Source organism: Atta colombica, unplaced genomic scaffold (assembly GCF_001594045.1).
Source record: "Atta colombica isolate Treedump-2 unplaced genomic scaffold, Acol1.0 scaffold126, whole genome shotgun sequence".
NCBI classification, from domain to species: domain Eukaryota; kingdom Metazoa; phylum Arthropoda; class Insecta; order Hymenoptera; family Formicidae; genus Atta; species Atta colombica.
Genome location: NW_017259213.1, coordinates 6,330,576 through 6,346,318, shown reverse-complemented (window position 1 = coordinate 6,346,318; position 15,743 = coordinate 6,330,576). Strand labels below are relative to the sequence as shown.

At 40.2% G+C, this 15,743-nt stretch overlaps 1 protein-coding gene across 1 annotated transcript in view; it reads left to right on the top strand.

The window, feature by feature from the left end:
* The first annotated feature begins 579 nt into the window (after positions 1–579).
* The window catches only part of LOC108694994 (cadherin-related tumor suppressor), a 109,698-nt gene continuing 94,534 nt past the window's right edge, over positions 580–15,743 (top strand). Inside the window, exon 1 of the mRNA XM_018204696.1 lies at positions 580–5,814. Within this exon, the coding sequence (XP_018060185.1) occupies positions 607–5,814 (5,208 nt within the window). The 5' untranslated portion in view covers positions 580–606. The remainder of the gene's footprint in view (positions 5,815–15,743) is intronic.

Genomic DNA, 15,743 nt, shown 5'->3' with positions numbered 1-15,743 from the left:
ATATATATATAAAAGGAAAAAAAGTGTATGTGAGAGAGAGAGAAAGAGAGAAAGAGAAAGAAACGGATACAGAGAAGAAGAAAGACGGAAAAGAAAGCACCCACCAGCTCTGAGTTTAAATCGGGATTCTGATCCAGGAGGGGAAAAAATGCGACGCATCGCCGGACAGAGGATGGCGGTTCATGTCGTCGCGCGCGATTAATCTCCGTCCTTGGAGGAATGTCGTGGTACGTGCAATGCACTGGTACGTAGATGCGGAAGACGACAGGATTATCGCCTGCCACAACCATGAAGAAGAAGAACGACAGGTAGTGCGTAATCGGAGCGCGCGATTTTACGCCTACGACGAGTCACCGTAAGCCGAGATTTGGCTAAGGCAGGTGGGCGTGTCGCGGCGAGATAGAAGAGATGATCATAAGGGGATCGATGATCCTGACCCTTCTCCTGGGACTACTGTTGGTGAACCATAATGGCGGCCAGGTCGTTGGCCAGGATGTGGCGGCGACGGCGACGACGGCGACGGTGGCAGTGGCCGCGTCTAATGACTACTTTACTTTGCGTAACCTACCTCAAAAAGTCACGCGATTAGTGCCACGAAGGTCACCAATGTTGCCGCAGGATAACACCGCGGCGATGGGTCTGGCGATGCAGAGTAGAGCGGTTGACACGCGGGTCCAACTCGAGATTAGGGAGGGCGAGCCCAAGGGTACCATAGTGGGCACGATACCGGTGAAGCCTGACTTCACTTACAGATTCAATGAGCCACCTCAGGAATTTATACTCGATCCAGAGACTGGCAAGATAAGAACAGCCATGATTCTCGATCGCGAAGCTCTCAGCAGCGATCGATTTGATTTAGTTGTGCTCTCGAGTCAACCGACCTATCCGATCGAAGTGCGAATTTTGGTACTTGATATCAACGACAATAATCCAGAATTTCCGGAGCCTAGTATCGCAGTTAGTTTCTCGGAATCGGCTGTTGCCGGTACCAAGTTATTGTTGGACGCTGCGACTGATCGAGATACACCAGAGAACGGTGTGTTGGACGATTATTTTATCGTGGATGGCAATACAGATAACAAGTTCCGTTTGGAAGTTACTGGAAATCCAGGTGAAACGTCATACTTGCATCTCGAGACTACTGGCAAGTTGGACCGTGAGCAGGTGGAATTCTATTCGCTCAACATCTGTGCGCGCGACCGCGGTCGACCACCGCGACTGGGTTATCTGCTGGTGAACGTGACAGTGTTGGATGTGAATGATAACCCGCCCGTATTTTCACAGAGCGACTATGTGGTAGCGTTAAACGAAAGTGCACCAGTCGGCACCAAGGTGTTGACGGTGCACGCCACCGATAAAGATTCAGAAGACAATTCTAAGCTGACGTATTATCTGCCGGACAATGAGCGCAAATTCACAATCGATCCAGAAACTGGTATGATCACGACAGCCGAGCCGTTAAAATGTCCTCAACAACGTTGCACGGTGGCACGTCCAGGCGGTGGTTGCCCTAAGAGTTGCGTCATCACAGTCTTCGCTCGCGATCACGGTGCGCCTAAGCAAGACGGTCGTACTTACGTGACGGTAAACCTATTGGACGCTAATGATCATGATCCTGTGATCAAATTTAGTTACTTTCCACAAAATGCGGGTTTTGCTACCGTCGACGAGAACACCGCCAAGGATTCGATCGTCGCCGCAGTAGCGGTGATCGATGATGACGAAGGTTTGAACGGCGAGACTAGCGTGGAGATACGTGCCGGTAATGAGTTGGGTCACTTTCGGCTCGAGGTTACAGAGAGTTTTGACATCGTGCGAGTCGACGGCCGATTGGACCGCGAGGAGATTCCCAAGTATAATCTCACAGTAGTTGCTACTGATAAAGGCACGCCGCCTAGATCTGCTACGGCCTATCTCGTAATACATGTAAATGATGTCAATGATCACGAGCCGGTGTTTCAACAAAGCGAGTACTCGGCGGTGCTATCGGAATTCGCACCGATTGGCAGTTTCGTCGCTAGCATCTCGGCTACGGACGCGGATTCTGGATTGAACGCGCGAATTTATTACGAATTCGGTTCGGGTAATGAACAGAGTTGGTTTGCCATTGATAGTGACACCGGTTTGGTCACCACTGTGGCTTCCTTGGACCGTGAGGTACAAGGTAGCATCGAGTTACACGTATCGGCACGAGATGGTGGTCCGAATACTAAATATGCGTCTACGCATCTCAAAATAACGATCCTTGACGAGAACGATGAGGTACCACGCTTTCCCGAAGACATCATCGAAATCGCGTTGTCGGAGAACACGGCACCGTATAGTCTAATAGCTACTCTTACAGCTGTTGATAACGATCAAGGTACGAATGGTAGCGTCGCATATAGCTTTCATTCTAGTGTTTTGCGTGATTATTCCAAGACTTTTGCTCTGGATGCTCTGACCGGACAGTTGACAACCATAACTGCTCTGGACCGAGAAACCATAGCAGAATATAGACTTCTAGTGATAGCAAAAGATCAAGGCACGCCAGTACAATCTTCGACTGCCACTGTAGTACTGACATTGCAAGATGTCAACGATAATTCGCCAATCTTTTATCCTTGGAAATATCTAATGTCCATCTCCGAAGATATTTCAGCAGGTACGACGATAGGTAAAGTGACAGCGACTGACGCAGATGCTCGGGAGAATGCTCAAGTGAAATACACTCTGGAATCCGGCGGCGAGGGTCTCTTCGTGGTGGAGGAGAGAACCGGTGAGATTGTCCTGCAAGGTTCTCTACGAGCTGCACACAAGACTCTTTATGAGTTAATAATCTCAGCAAAAGACATCGATAATCAGGTGGCAGCCAGGAATGCCGTAGTGGAGATCATACGCGAGGAAGATTTGGAGCACCTCGAGTTTGATACTTACAATGGCTATGAATTTCGCGTTCTTGAAGATCATGGTGATTGCGATTACGTTACATCTGGTAATCGGGAGATTGGCTCAGTACACGTTACGCAATACGGCAATACTGGTAAAGTGAGCTATGCTATAGTATTTGGTGATCCTAAGGGTAACTTCAGAATTGATGAGAATACTGGCGTTATTAGCACTACTGGCTGTCTGGATCGCGAGCGTGTCGCTTATTACAGCTTGCAACTGTCAGCGCGTACCAATCTCGCGTACGGCCAAACAATCGTTAACATTACAGTACAGGATGTTAATGACAATCCTCCGAGATTTCCCAGGGGTGAGTGGGGCGATGAGATTCTACAGGAGAATGCGGCGGTGGGACAGGAAGTGTGCCTTGCCCGAGCCAGAGATCGCGACATCGGCACCAATTCCAGGATCGTTTATTCGTTGACACATAATCCAGACGGACAGTTCAGAGTTGCCGAGAATTCTGGCATTATCTATCTGAATAAACCAATTCGTGCACCGCCTGGTACAATCCTCCAACTAGAGGTGACGGCGACTGATTCCGGTAGACAACCACTTTCCGCTCAATATCAAGTTCGAGTCACGATCGAAGATGTCAACGATCACACACCAATTTTCCGATTGAACAGCTATGAGACTTCATTATCAGAATCTACGCCAGTCAACGAGCGTTTCTTTTCGCTAACAGCTCAAGATGCAGATCTCGGTAACAACGGAAGGATATTATACAGAATTACTGATGGCAATGCGGAGAGCCGCTTCGGCATCTTCCCGGATGGTCAGTTGTATGTGAAAAATGAACTTGATCGCGAGGAACGAGATTATTACGCACTCGAGATTACTGCATCTGATCAAGGTAGTCCATCACGGAGCTCCATGGTCCCGGTGGTGGTACACGTGATTGATGAGAACGACAACGCGCCCGAGTTTACTAATAGTAGTTTCAGTTTTCATCTACGCGAGAACGAGCCGCCTGACACCTTCGTCGGCAAGCTACTGGCTACTGATCGCGACGTTGGTCATAATGCTGATCTCATATTTTTGCTCCCACTCATTCAGAATGATTTCGTGATCGATCCAAGGAATGGTTTCATCAGATCAGAGCACGTATTCGATCGTGAACTCTTAGTAACCAATACTGGCAGCAATTATATCAATTTGGAAGCTACTGTTATAGACAATGGCATTAATCGCTTGCGTGATCGCGTCAAGGTCACCATCTATATCACCGATATTAACGATAATGTCCCACAGTTTCAACGTCTACCTTATCGAGTACAGGTGAGCGAAGGTGCCGCGATTGGTACGCAGTTGCTGAGAGTTTACACGACTGATGCGGACGAGGGCTTGAACGGAGATGTGTTCTATTCGTTAGAGGACGGTAATCAGCATGGCCATTTCATGATAGATGAGGCTACTGGACAGATCTCGCTGATGAAGGAACTTGATCGTGAAATGTCTGATACGTACGTGTTGACTGTTGTGGCACATGATGCTGGTTTGGAGACACGATTGTCATCTAGCGCGACTGTTTATATTGAAGTGCTCGATGAGAACGATAACGTGCCGTTCTTCGTCGACAACAAGTCGAGGATTTCTGTGCTGGAAACTATGCCAATCAACACCGAGCTGTTGCGTTTCAAGGCCACCGACAACGATCTCGGACCTAACAGCGAATTAACATTCGCTATATCGGCCGGTAACAAGAGAGACACGTTCTATATTGATCCGCTGACCGGTATTCTGTATCTGAGAAAGTCACTTGATTACGAAGAGCAAATACGTTACACGCTTAACATCACATGTAGCGATGGAGGTCACCCACGGCTCAGTTCGGTCACTAGCGTAACCATCGAGGTGATTGACACCAACGACAATCCACCGGTGTTTCCGAACACGGCAATAGTACGTCAGATACGCGAGGGTATCCTCGTGCGAACACCGATTGTCACCATTACCGCCGAAGATCCAGATTCAGGCGATAACGGAGTGGTCAGCTATTCGATCCTTAGCCAGGAACCGCAGGATCAGGTGCGACGTTTCAGTATCAATCCATCGAGTGGTGTGATCCATACGTTGCTTCCAATTGATCGCGAAGAGGTGGATACTTTCAATCTGGTGGTAGTCGCTACCGATCAAGCACATCCACCAAGCGCACGATTGTCTGCCGAGAAACAAGTGATTGTGTTCGTCGAGGATATCAATGACAACGCGCCAATCTTCGTTAGCATGTCGGCAATAGTGTTACCACCTCTGAGCGCTGGCAACTTCAACTATCATCAGACCGAGAATATTCAGGTCATGCAACTGCTAGCTCGTGATCTTGACTCTAGCACCAACGGTCTAGTGACGTATGAATTACTTCGTTCTAGCGTCAACTATTCGAATATGTTCGAAGTTTATCGTAACACTGGTGAGCTCATTATGAAACTTCCGCAATCATTCTCAAAAGGTAGTCTCTTCAAACGAGCTTCCTTCAAATATCAAGTAGGCGTCCGAGCGACGGACGAGGCGGTCCAGGCGGAGCGTCGTTCGTCTGAGACTTACGTGACCTTGATCGTGCCGGGCGAGGACGGCGACGATCAGCCGATTTGGGAGCATCAGGGTCAGATTGAAGGTAACGTTTATGAGAACGAGCCGATCGGCACGAGTATCTTGCGCGTGAGCGCGTGTAGTCGTCAATCCAATATCGAGCTCGAGTATTACGTGACGAACGTGACCGCCGGCGACGGGCCGCAAGTTGATCGGCTATTCGACATCGACACGAAGACCGGTGTGCTGTCCACCGCGGCCCAACTTGATCGTGAGACCGGCGTCCAGTGGTACGAGGTGGAGCTATACGCCATCGGCATTGGCGGCACCAAGCCCAGTACGACGTCCACCAAAGTAAGTCCGTACCGCTTGGCTTTTTGATTGATCGTCCCGGTGATATTAATGATGCTTCCTTCGTCGGCTCCTGAAAGATATTCGGTGCTTTTTGTGTGCTGTGCCACTTCCTTGTCCCGCGCGCTCGCCCCGCGTAATGTAATTTCTCGATTGCCGGATAAGACCTCTTCTCGCGAGGCGGATGAGCCAGGAACGGGTGAGTCAAGATTGTCGTTGGCGGTACAAGATTTCGCGGGGATATTATAATTGCTGAACTGATATTGCGCGAGATGGATGTGATTGGCGCTAAAATTATTGAGATACCTGTTTTGTTTCATAGATAATTTTTGTACATTTATTTTCATTCTAAGTTGTGCAGGTGTGACAATGTGAATAATTAAAATATATACACACATATATACACAAATATTACACATCTATACACATATATACACATATATACACATATATATAGACATTAACACATATATACATATATATGTTAAGCAATATATATATCTCTTTTTTGTATATATAATTGTATATTGCACTCGAATTTTCCGGAGAAGCAGAAGAAATAAAATTTATCGCAGTTATATTGTGTATTGTATAATTACACGTGTATATGTAATTACTTTTATTTCTGCTTCTTCGAAAGATTCGTATTTAATATACAAGAGAATAAAGTATTAATAAATTAATTCTCACTTTTAATGAGAATGTAGTATGTATTCGGGGATACAAGCTCTCTGAGATTTAATTTTTTTCTATTTCATGTACTTTCGTTACCATTTTAATTAAATGTACAGTAAGCTGATTTGTGAAATACAGGCAATAATTTTACACTCGATGATTAATTATTCAGAAGATATTAATGATGTATCAGACATGGAAGGGAACTTTATTAAATCGAATGTGTATACGTGTAATTTCTGAACAAGTTGCTAAAATCCATTTTTTTTCCTTAAATATTAATGTTATTGACAAGAAACATATAAGTATTGCAATTATCAATTATATATGATATGATTTTTAATATTTATTTAAATATTCTTTATTTGTTATATAATTTGTTACTTAATTGTCTTATAAAAAAAAAGTAATAATAATTTATAATTTAATTTTTCGTGATGCAGTTTTCTTTAAGTTCTGATTCATATAGAAAGAGTAAACAATAGGAAGAAATTTGTGATATAAAAATGACTTTTAATAAATTTTGCTCTATATATCACACTCAAGGATAACCATTAATAATTAATAGTTACAAGAGTTTTGATACAATATTATTATTGAAAAAATTACAATTTTTGGAAGCGAGATTTCACTATTAACTTTATTTTTATTCATCTTTTCTTTTAACACTATTTCCATATTCATTAATTTCTCCTTCTCATTCTCGATGACATAATAATTAGAGCGGCAACGTATGTGCGCCGCGTGTCTTTCACCAGACAAGCGATAATTCGACTGACTGAGAATTGTGTTACGTAACAATACCTTTAATGTAATTAAAGTCGACGATAGAGAAATAAAAGGAATGATAGAGAGAGAGAGAGAGAGAGAGAGAGAGAGAGAGAGAGAGAGAGAAGAGTGATGAAGGGAGTAAGGAAAAGAAAAATCTTTGGAGATGAGGAGCGATGGATGGAAGGACACGCGCACGGGGAAAAGGACGTGTTCTTCTCGATAGCGAGAGAAAGAGGAGGTAGAGGAGGCGAAGAAAGAAGAGAAGGAGTGGACAAGATGAGAAGGAAAAGAGGGAGGAGGGGGATCGTGAATACGAACGGTTTACAGCCGGTTCAGTGCTGCATAAATAGGGCTTAGGACCCGGGACGTTTTCTCAAATTACAGGGCGCGTTTCAAATTTATACGAAAGCACCACACCGCACCGCCACCGCTACCACCGTCGCCGTCTGATCTCGTTTTATTAGAACGAAGCATATCCTAATTAATTCGAGCTTTTTTACTCTGCACTTGTACAGGGTGTCTCACAATTTGCAATCTTGTCTTTATAGTGATAGAATTTTAAAGTAATTTGGTTATTCTTTATCGAAGATGTCGAGGTATTAATACTTTGAGGAAAATAGCTGAATGACAGAACTGTGTATCTTGTTTTTAAAAATAATTTTAATGATAAAAATTAAAACTTTTATTTAACATCTTAAATGATATCAAAATAAAATTACATTTTTCTATTAATCTATCAGTTCATTACAGAAATTTATTAAGATATCTCTTTATTGTGCATCAATTAAATGATTTTTAACATATTTTGTAATGAATTTTTTATTCTTAAATCTTGAAGAGGAATCTTTGAAACTTTGATTAAATCTTCTTCTTACAACAATTTAAATTTATTGATTTCATTCTTCTGCTATTTAAATTTTCGTAAATCTGAATTTGGAAGAAACCGTGAACTTAAGGATTAACCGCAAGCAAAACTATTTTATTCTGTTTTACTTTGCGTAAGGGTTTACTTAGAAAATCGGGAATTTCTCGAAATCGATATTCACGTGGTACCGATATTCTATTCGCGCTCCTGCCACATCTTGGGATTGGAGGGCAGAGAAACGGTGGATGGCGAGGAAGAAGAGATGGTTGTAACGGCAGAGAAAGAGAAAGCGAAAGAGAGAGCGAGAGAAGAATAAACGACAAGATGAACCGCGTGCCAGGAAATCAACTCGGATTCGAGTTCAGGCCTCTGGCTCTCTCTTTCTCTTTCTTTCTCTCTCTCTCTCTCTCTCTCTCTCTCTCTCTCTCTCTCTCTCTCTTTCTCCCAGTAGTTCGAAGACTTGAGAAAAACTTGATCTCGGATGAGCGAGCGCAGCCCTTACCTTTGCGCTCGCGCGAGCGCCGGGGCCTTAGGACCGCTGAGAAGCGCACAGTCGGTCCCATCTTTACCCCCGGTGTGCGTCAACGCCGCTTTATTTCTGAAGATTCTTTCCTCTGTCCTTCCCCCCTTCCCTTCATTTCTTTCAAGCCGCCTACCGTCGCCCTTGGCTTCTCTTCGTCTTCTACACGTTTATATCTCTCTCTTCTTCTTAAATTTAATCTTTTATTTGGTAATGTTGCTTTCGAGAAACATGAGTCTTTTATATTGTATTTCATGTACCACCTTTTGCTATTATGAAGTTTCAATTGATGTTGCTGTCAAGGTAACAAACAAAGAATTGGTTTCTCTTAGCTTGAAAAAAGTTTGTAGAGGTCAGCTACAGAAAAATTGGATAAATATAAAGGATTACTAATATTTTCTTCGAATTCCCTTTAAATAGACATCAAGTTTCAGTTTGAGATTATGTTTTTAATTGCAATTGAAAAGATGTCTTTCAGATTTCGTCTTATTCAAATAAAATCATAAATAAAACAAGCTGATACATCTATATAGCAATTACTGATTTATGAAAATTAACAAAAAATTGAATTTTTGATAAAAACTTTTTTTCTCAAAAAATGATATTATTTTAGCAATTTGTATTAATAAAAACATCTCTTTAATATTACTGATTATTTATATGAATTATGATTCCAATGCTTCGAAAAACTCAGTCTCGATATATGCAATAATGTAACAAATAGCTCTCTTTCTTTTTCTGTCTCTATTTCTCTTCCTTTCCTCTCGTCGTATCTTTTTCTCCTCCCACCTTCATCATTCGCTATGGGATCCACGACTCTTCAGGAATCGCCGACTTTGCAGTTCGGATGTTTTTGTTCCGCTTTCGGGGCTCGTTCTTTTCTGGTCTCGCGCATCGTCCACCGTCTTCGTAGCCTCCCCGGGGCCGTCCGAGGGCCCGGATCCTTCTCGGGCTACTTCTCCCCTGCGCTCTCTTACGGGCCAAAACTGTCCTCTTTTTCGTCGCACGGACGGCATCATCGGGCTTCGTCCACGTCGACAGCTTTTTGTTCGATCCCTGAAGATCACGGCAGGGTTGTGAAGGCGGCATACGGAGTCATACCGACGAAACACTCAAGCAACGCCCTTTGTCTAACCCTTTGTGTGACGGCATTTCTATCTGCGAAGGCCGCGCTTCCCACGAAGCGTGACTTCAATTATCGCGCAATGGGGTTCGCGTCTGGGTCCAGAGACGTACGGCGAAGTATATATCCCGCGATGCCGCTGCGCCGATGACTTCAACGCACGTGTGTTCAGCGTTCGTGCCTCGAGTCCCCCTGTAACGCAATAATTTTCTGCTCACGCTGGATACTCGACTTCGAGATCCATTAAATATACAGGGTGTTCCGGAATTCCACCAGATGTTCTTCTAATCTTTCTCGCCAATTTAGTAATCAATTTTTACCGTTTGTCTTCATTTTACATATTTAATGTTGCTGCATCTTTAAAAACAAGCCGCAAATTAAAATTCTATGAATGAATAAAAGCCATTTGAAATGAACTTAAATTCTGTTGAGTATTATATTGTCATTATTTTTTCTATCCTAGAATTTATTGTATCTTTATCTTTAATATTATTTAAAAATTACAGATATTATGATATTCTTGTTGAACAAATGAATTGATCAAAGAACTTACAGTGAGACTATCTCCAAGAATTTCCAAAATATTTACAAAAAGAAAAATAATATCATTATTTTTTTATAACTTCTTGAAACCGCTAGACAATCATGTCATAGCTATATTAGTTTAGGATCAGTTAGGAAATTAGTTAAAGTCACGACATACTATCACGCGTTTGTTCTCGCGTTTGTGCTTGAACGAGAATGTCGACAAGAAGTAAGTGGCACGTCATTTAATTTAAGGAAGTGACTAAGAACGTGATGTTAACGTATGTCATGAAGGTGTGAGATTCGAATCGCTAACCCACACGTCCGTCCTCGCCAGCCACGGGTGGGTTCCGCGCGAAATGTAGGCGTAATACTCATTTTTCCAGCCGATAAATTTATCTACAGACGGGACGGAACGAACGAACATAATGTCGGCGCTAACGTACGCGCGCGAAAGCGGGAGCGTCTAATAATAGCCGGCAATAATTACGTCGACCGTCGTGATTAATAATGCACGGTTAAACACGTTAAACCCCGCAATTAACTGTTTCTATTTCGCAGTCTCGCGCGGTCGTTACGCGATCGCTTCAACGTGTTTGCAGATTATTTGTTATCCGTTACATTATGCGAGAGCGATGCGAAAGTATAAACTACCCCTGGACAACTGTTGTCTATAAAATGAGAGTTCACATGTGATTTAAAAGTCTCAATTAAGAATTTCTTCCATATTGAAAGTTGCTCATGGAAACAGAATCGGAGGTTGAATTGAGCTCAATTAAATAAAGTTAAGAGAGAGAGAGAGAGAGAGAGAGAGAGAGAGAGAGAGAGAGAGAGATTGAGATTAAAATAAAATATATTAAATTTTTATTGATATGATATCAAGCAAGGAAATTTTTAATTCGTTTTAATGATTCTTGATAATTTTTCTACGCACTCTTCAATAATACCTCAATAATATTTTATAAGTGACGTTTTCATTTTATATTTCTCCCTTTTTATTATTAACCTAGTTTTCTTTATTTTTTATAGGAACAAAAGATGTATAAAATAAAAAAAGATTTCGATAAACATATTTTGATAAAACCAGATCTTGTTAACATTGTCAGGAAAATTGATCGGTCGCGTTTGTTCATTATATTTTTTATGATAACTATCTGTCTGTATAACTAACTCTCCCCCCCCCCCTCTCTCTCTCTCTCTCTCTCTCTCTTTCTCTCTTTCTTTCGATTCATTTTATCATTATGTATCAATATCGAGATACAATCAGACGTTTGTGGCATGCGACGTTTAACTGGACTTGAAATCTCGCTCGTTAGTTAAATATTACGATCGTCATTTAATATTTCTGTATCCTGATCGCGGATGAAAAAAATCAATCTCTTTCCCCTTTTCTCTTCCCTTTCTTGCTATCATTCGATTATGAACAAGAGATCCGTTATAAAAAAAAAGAAAAGAGAAAAAAAGAAGTGTTCGCGAATTTGCAATTTCTATTTAATTATTTAGGACGTTTTTACTGATAATTAATTATACTCAGATATGATCTCATATCTGTATCTGCTCGCGATCGCGACTTTTCGGTGCCGCCTCTCACGTATTAGCAAACCATCAGCTACTGATTCATCCAGTTGATGTCTCGATCATCCGTCATCTCCACTTTAATTTGAGTACGTGTGACCTTCTCGCGGTACACGATCAAAAAGTAAATAATAAAGCGCATGAAATTGTTGAATCGTCATTTATTATAATTTCTTGTCAGTAGTAGTTTTTCAACATCTTTTAGAACAGACATATTTTACTATATTTTCTTTACAAGGTGTCGTTTTTTGGAAAAGAGGAAGAATTAATTAAAATTTCATTTTCACTGTTCAAGTGATTTTAAAATCATTTCACTTTGAACGGACATACTTTTGTAAAATTTTTAACAAGGAAATAGCCTTTTTGTTTAATGTTATCAATCAATGAAGTTTAAATATATCTTAGATGATACTTTTGCATATATAAAACTTACGAGAATAAAAATATATTTTACTTTCAATAAATATATTTTACTTTCAATAAATATATAGTTATAATGTTTAATTTCATGTTAAAATTCATGAGCGTTATTATATAATAGCTTCAAGTTTTCTATGAAGAAGGTTATAAAGAAGAATATTAAGTTAATAGACTTGCATCTCTGAAACTTCAAGAAATTTAAAAACAGATTGAGTTTGTCGGTGGTATGATTGTACGACTTCCCATCTACTTTCGTCGCCAGTATTCTAGTTCTTATCGCCGTTACTTGTTCCGTTGTCGGTCCCGCACAGAGAATAGCAGCGTTCGGTCATCTATCTGTTAATGAATCCACCCAGCGGCGGGTTTATGACGCGGATTACAGAGAAAACGAACAAATTTCCGATGATACATTTATACAGTGCGCGCACGCTGCGCTCGATCCGACTCACGACGGTCGAGATAAAGAAAGAAACGCAGGAGAGATGGCATCTTTAATGCTACGCTAATCTTCTACTCTTGCTCATCATCATCATCCACCGCCGCCGCCGCCGCCGCCACCACCGTCGCCCTCTGTCTGTCTGTCCGTCTGTCTCGTCGCGCTGTTGTTCGCCCGCTCGTAATCACAATCGTCATCCCGCTCATTTTTCAACGTCTTCTTTAGAAAGGCACAGCAAGAAAAAGAATCAGGACTGGTCAGGCCAAGGAAGGAAAGAAATCGAAGAGCGTGAAGTATAGCGCGCGTGGAAGCGCGTGCTTCTTGGCTGCTTATCACCGGAGTGATAAGCCGAGTTGGAATTTGTCTCGATTTACAAAAAACTTTAAGAAATTCGAAATAAGATTTGAAAATAATAAATAAATTTTACGTTCAATGTGATGGATACAAGTTTAAGAAACGAGTAGATTTTATAAATACAATAAAAATGCAAAACGTTTCATTAATATCTATTCTCATAGAAATTGACTATTAATACTGACCAATTAATCACTTAGATATGTAGAATGCAGTATTAAAAGTACTATAATGTTGTTAACATTACCTACTTTTAATACTAAAAATGAGCGATTAATTGGCTAGTATTGAATGTTATGTGTCTGTAGTACTTGCTAATGTTGGCATACATTGGCCATGTGGAGCCTTTAGATATAAAGGGAAAATATTCGCGAATGTCCAAATGATATCAGTTGAGCAAATGTGGTCACGGTGACATGACTCGTACATTATAGAAGTTTGCAGCAACATTGCGATGTTTCTGTGTTACTGCTGAAACGTAATTACTAGTATAATTTGTTACGTGTGGAGTATATCGTAGAAAAAAGATGGCTGCCTTTTTAGAGAGCGGCAAAACAGCTATGATACAGCATCGGCAACGTCTAATATCTCGTGATACCGGACTCGATCGTCGAGGAATGCAGATCTTAACATCGATAGATTTTTCAAGGCCGACATTTTTGACGGATTCGACGGCCGGGTTTCGCGACGGCGCGTATGGCTGAAATATTATTCCCGCTCCGGGCCGAACCGGATCGGGCCTGGATTGTCGCCGTGGAAGTACTCGCAGCGGGACGCAACAGCGACTTCGAGATTCGTCTATTGAAATCATACGAGGCGTCCGCCACGCCGGGCGCACAAAAAGGACGAAATTCCAGAACCGCATACCGTTTCTCCACGGACCATCATTCGAGGGAATATCTCCCTGAGATCTTTCGCTCTCTTTCTCTGTCTTCTTCTGTGTCTCTCTTTTTCTCTCTATCCTTCTCTTTTTCTCCCGCTGGCTCTCTCAAAGGATCTCCACTTCTACTGCCACTCAGCTCATCTGAAAACGCGCGGGTAACACGCGGTACATTGTATTGCCCATAATCTCTACCTGCTTGTTCCTCTCCCTTGGACACTTCGATGCAAACACTCACCCGCGCCTCTCAGCCAAGGTACAAGCGAGACACCTCACTAATTCGTCGGTGATCTGACGAATCCCATGATTATGGCCAGCGATGGAGAATCCTTTACCGATCTGTTATATTTATAAATATATCTCGTCTCTATAGTATCAGTCTCTCTCTCTCTCTCTCTCTCTCTCTCTCTCTCTCTCTCTGTTTCCTTCTGTCACTGGAACATTTATATATTTGCTGCTACATGTAGTAACTCATAATTTTTAATTAATAACACATGGATACTTATAAATAAAGAAAAAAGAAATAATATATATATATATATATATAATGAAAAATGAGAATTATATGAATACGAGAAACAAAAAAAATCAGTTTTGCATTTATTGTCGTGACGTTGCGATTATTCTACGTGAAAAGAATATACATTTGCCGTTTAAAAGTTTCAATATATTTTCCGTTTACGGAAATTTTGTAATATAAAGAATAAAATATAAATATAGTTTGCATGTATTATATTCTTTAATTTATTGTTACATTTTTTATTAAAATTAAAAAAAGAAATTTCTTTACTTTATATTTAGTATCTTTGTACTTAATGTTCTAGAATTTTTCTTTGCTTTAAATACTGTATTGGTAATTTTTGTTTTCATTATTTTTATAGATTCAACGAGAATTGTTGTATTTACGATGCTTGTGAATAATTTGCATTTTGATACCAATATGGATTTTTATTATTTTGACATCTAACATTTATGCTATATCGTTGTGGACGTAATATCATATTCACGATGATAGGATACGTTTCTATTGATGGTCATTTATATTGTATTATTTTATTAATTGACCCGTTTATTTAAGTATATTAATTTAGTTTATCTGTTCTATTTTAATTATGTTTATATGTAACCCTGAAGATGATCGGACTCGAAACGTCTGTTATTTATTATTTGCGTTAGATCATGATAATTATATTTGTTTCTTATATTTACATATTTACTTTGTTATTATATCCATAGTCTTTCTAAATATTTATTTTTAATTTATTATTGTTATATGACGCATTTTAAAAAACGAACTTATTTTTTTTTTAGATTTTTTTAGATATTTTACTTTTCAAAGCCTAATTTCCTTGGATATTAAAAAAAGCATTCTGTCAATAAATTCTTCAAGTGTGTGCTTAGTAAAAAAATTTGTGTATAATTTGATGCTTAATTTCTGCGAGAATATTGTTTATAATGTTTTCTTAAATGTTTATTAGTGTCTAACACAAAATATGAAATTGATATTTCTTTAATTATCTGATATTCATTTATTAAAGAAATTTACTCATAATTTTCATTTATAATTACTTTGTAATTCTCGACTGTATTGAATATTTTCGTAATAAAAAATAATAGAGTATATCATATTTCATAATTTTATATTTTATATATGAAAGATGGAATTATTAGCACAAAATTAAGACGTGCTGAAATGCCTGAAACTTTTGATGAAGTAGTCTCATGAAAAATGATAGAAAACTATTACGATAAACAAGAAACTAATATTCTAATAATCTAAATTGTTTC